The following is a 3959-nucleotide window of genomic DNA, read 5'->3' as shown; positions in this document are numbered from 1 at the left end:
GGGGCCCCCCAAAGGAGGCCCCTGGGGGGCCCCCAAGGGGGGCCCCTGGGGGCCCCTCAGGGGCAGCGGGGGTGGGGGCTCCCCCTGGTCTGGCATTTCTTCTGTGTCTTCTGCTGCTGCCAGCAGCAAACTTCTGCAAAGTGCAGTCAGCTCAGTGTCGCTCAACTCGCTGCTGCTGCTGCTGCTGCTGCTGCTGCTGCTGTTCAAAATGTCTGAGTGGAAGACACGGAGGCCCTGAGAGGCCTCTCGCGCTGCTGCGGCTGACCCGGCTGCTGCTGTTCCTGCTGCTGCTGGACCCGCTCCTGCTGCTGCTGCTCCCGTTCCTGCTGCTGCTGCTCCCGTTCCTGCTGCTGCTGCTCCCGTTCTCGCTGCTGCTGCTGCTGCTGCTGCCTCCCCTCCCACTCCAGCAACTCTCAGCACTCTAGTGGTCATTGACTTTTCAATCGCTTCCATTTCTGTTTCCTTTTTTGGGGGCCCCTCAAACCCCACAAAACCTGGGGGCCCCTCAGAGGGGCCCCCATAGGGCCTCCCCCCAGCTTCTGAGCTGCTGCTGCTGCTGCTGCTGCTGTATGAATCCTCTGCAGCAGCAACAGCGAACCCCTGCGGGGGAGCCTCTATGTGGAGGCCTTCGGGCCCTAGGGGCCCCCCTAGAGGGCCCCCTGGGGGCCCCCTAGGGGGGCCCTCAAGGGGCCCCGGGGGCCCCCCAGGGGCCCCTTCGGGGGGCCCCTCAGGGGGGCCCCCGGAGGGCACAGCAGAGAGCGCTGCTAGCTGCTGCGGTGAGGGGCCCCCTGGGTTTGTTTTGCTGCTTCTTTTGTGGGGAGTCTCTTCTTGCTGCTGCTTTGCTGCTGCTGCTGCTGCTGCTTCTGCTGCAGCAAATAAGTGGACCAGAGAACGAGGCCCCGGGCGAATCTTTTTGAGGCCTTCAATTATTTCAAAGACATTTTGCTGCGGCAGCAAATAGACAAATTAAAAAAGATTTATTTTTTCATTTATTCACCTTATTATTTGTCATTCATTTCCGCTTTTTGTTATTTTTTATTTTTTATTTATTTATTTTTTCATGCATTCTTGAATATCTTATTTATTATATATATATAGTTATTTATTATTTATTTATTTGTTTACCTTTTTTATTTTTTTAATTTGTTTACCTATTTATTTATTTGTTTATTTTTAATTACATAAGAGGATGCACTGAGAGAAGAAAAGTATAAAAGCAAAGCAACTTTGTTGAAACCAGCAGCAGCAGCAGCAGCAGCAGTTGCAACAGCAGAAACCACAGCAGCAGCAGCGACAAGCAGCAGCAGCAGCAGCAGCAAATATCTTGCCTGCTGCAGAGCTCTTCCGAGCACAACTGCGTCGACGCCTCCCTTGGCGAGTTGCTGTGCGGTCTCCGTTGCTGCTGCTGCTGCTGCTGCTTCTGCTGCTGTTGCTGCTGCTGCTGCAATGCCCCCTTTAGCAGCAACAATCACTTCAGCAGGTGCTGCTGCTCTCACCTCCAAAGCCCCAAAGGGATAAAAAAGGCCCGTCAAACGGTCCCTTTGGTTCGCCTGCAGCAGCAACATGTCTTGCTGCAGCAGCAAAATGTCTTGCTGCAGCAGCAAAATGTCTTGCTGCAGCAGCAAAATGTCTTGCTGCAGCAGCAAAATGTCTTGCTGCAGCAGCGAAATTGGCTTGCTGCAGCAGCTAAATTGTCTCGCTGCAGCAGCGAAAGTGTTTTGCTGCAGCAGCAAAACCGTCGTGCTGCAGCAGCGAAACTGTCCTGCTGCTGCAGCAGCAGAAAGGTCTCCTTGCAGCAGCAAAAGCAGTAAGCTGCTGCTGCTGCTGCGGAGCCCTGGGGCGAGGGTTCCGCGGCGTAAAATCAGGACCTAGGGTTTAGGGTTTAGGGTTTAGGGTCTAGGGTTTAGGGTTTACGACGAGGATGGTGGCTCCTGCTTCGAGGGCCTGCTGCGCCTCTGCAGCACTTGCAACTTCAACAGCAGCATCAAGACCAGCAACAGCAGCAGCAAACAGCAACTCCGACAAAGACAATCCCAAAAGAGAATAAATCAAATACACTCCGTCAGCCCCCAACTCCGCAGCCTGCGCCACCTGCAGCAGCAGCAGCAGCAGCAGCGGCGAAAGCAGCAGCAGCAGCAGCAGCAGCGGCAGCGAAAGCAGCAGCAGCAGCAGCGAAAGCACAGCAGCAGCAGCAGCAGCAGCAGCAGAGGCAGAATTCGAGCACGTGAATGTAAGTGGAAAATGCATAAATATAAATATAAATAATATATATAAGAGATAAAAAAGATAAAAGATTTAATTTTTATTTTTATTAAAAAATGAATTTAGTTATAAAAGGAAGAAAGAAAAACGGAGAAGCAAAAGGCGCGCACAATGAGGTGTACGTACACCTGAGACCCTAAACCCTAAACCCTACGCGCTGACAGCCTCCACGCCCTAAACCCTAAACCCTAGAAAGCCCGCACGCCCTGCAAACCCTAAACCCTAGACCCTAGACCCTAAACCCTAAACCCTAAACCCTAGGAAGCACGCGGCTGGCCTGAATGGGGTGTATGATGAGGTCCTTCATCACAACTGCTGGTCTTTTTTGGAAATTAAATTCCATTTTAATTCTTTTAATTCCTTTTTTTAAATCTTCTACACTTCCTCCCCAAGCTTCGCGGTCCGTGTTTATCAAAAACACGTCGGCTCCTGCAGCAGCAGCAGCAGCAGCAGCAGCAGCAGCAGCGGTAGCAGCAGCAGCAGTTTTTGCAAATTTTTCTCCTCTTTTTTTCCCATTTTACTTCCCAGCTGTTTATTGTTATTCAAATTAATCTTTATTATTTATTTACTTACTTATTTATGTATTTATTTATTTTAGTTTTTTAATAAACAAGTGCGTTTTGCTGCTGCTGCTGCTGCTGTGGCTGACCTGCTGCGGCGAGGGGCAGCAGCAGCTCTTCGATGCTGCAGCAGCTCAATCTGTTGCTGTTTTGATTTTTTAGAAAAGTTGATTTTCTTTTAATATCACAAACCACACTTAGGGTCACTTCATCGGGATCTTGGGATTTTAAAGCTTTGAAGAGCTCATTCCCCTGCTGCTGCTGCTGCTGCTGCTGTTGCTGCTGCAGCAGCTGCTGCTGATGGGGGTTCTCGAAGGCTTGAAGTTGCTTCAGCAGACGCTGCTGCTGCCGCTGCTGCTGCAGCAGCAGCTCCTGCTGCCTGCCGCTCGCGTCCCTGCATGCAGCAAGCTGCTGCTGCAGCAACTGCTGCTGCTGCTGCTGCTGCTGCTGCTGCGGCCTCGGCCGCAGCTTTTCAATTAGCTTCCCGTTGTGGCAGTGAGACACATAGTGCTGCCGCAGCTGCAGCGGGTCGTTCATCGAAGAGTGCTGCTGCAGCAGCTGCTGCACCTGCAGCAGCAGCAACAGCAGCAGCAGCAGCAGAACGAAGCTGCCAAGATGCGCACACCAAAACAGACAGCGTCTACGCCCCGATCTAGGGTTTAGGGTTTAGGGTTTACCTCTTGCTGCTTTATATTTACAAGTCTTCTCAGCCTATCATAAGGCTCAGAAGGCTCTCTTAGATCAGCAGCAAAAAGAGCAGAGGGGCCCCCCAGAGGGGCCCCACCCCAGGGGGCCATGGGGGCCCCCACTGTACCCAAAGAGGGGCCCCCTTCAAAGGGGGGCCCCCCAAGGGGGCTCCTCTTTAGGGGGCCCCCCTGGGGGCCCCCTAGGGGGCCCCCTGGCATCTGCTGCAGCCCAGAGGCAATAAAACCCAATAAGACCCTAGACGACCCTTTGGGGCCCCCCGGGGGGCCCCCAGGGGGGCCCCTAGGGTCGCCCCCCGGGGGGCCCCCCGGGGACCCCAACTGGGGGGCCCCCCGGGGGGCCCCCCTGGAGGACCCTGGGGCCCCTAGGGAGAGACCGTATGCAGGCGATGCTGTCTCAGAGACATGCAGCAGCAGCAGCAGCAGCAGCAGC

General features: G+C 54.0%; 1 protein-coding gene across 1 annotated transcript in view; it reads right to left on the bottom strand.

The window, feature by feature from the left end:
- ETH_00026780 (uncharacterized protein) overlaps positions 1 to 3727 on the bottom strand; it is a gene marked incomplete at both ends in the record, with an annotated part of 5672 nt that extends 1945 nt beyond the window's left edge. Inside the window, 5 exons of the mRNA XM_013373058.1 lie at positions 132 to 945; positions 1329 to 1550; positions 1915 to 2091; positions 3030 to 3389; positions 3500 to 3727. Of these exons, the coding sequence (XP_013228512.1) occupies positions 132 to 945; positions 1329 to 1550; positions 1915 to 2091; positions 3030 to 3389; positions 3500 to 3727 (1801 nt within the window). The remainder of the gene's footprint in view (positions 1 to 131; positions 946 to 1328; positions 1551 to 1914; positions 2092 to 3029; positions 3390 to 3499) is intronic.
- Between the last annotated feature and the right edge of the window lie 232 nt (positions 3728 to 3959).

The sequence above is a fragment of the Eimeria tenella genome, genomic scaffold (genome assembly GCF_000499545.2).
Source record: "Eimeria tenella Houghton genomic scaffold, Eth_scaff12, whole genome shotgun sequence".
In the NCBI taxonomy this organism is placed as follows: domain Eukaryota; phylum Apicomplexa; class Conoidasida; order Eucoccidiorida; family Eimeriidae; genus Eimeria; species Eimeria tenella.
The sequence above is the reverse complement of the archived record's forward strand: the minus strand, read 5'-3'. Positions and strand labels throughout refer to the sequence as shown.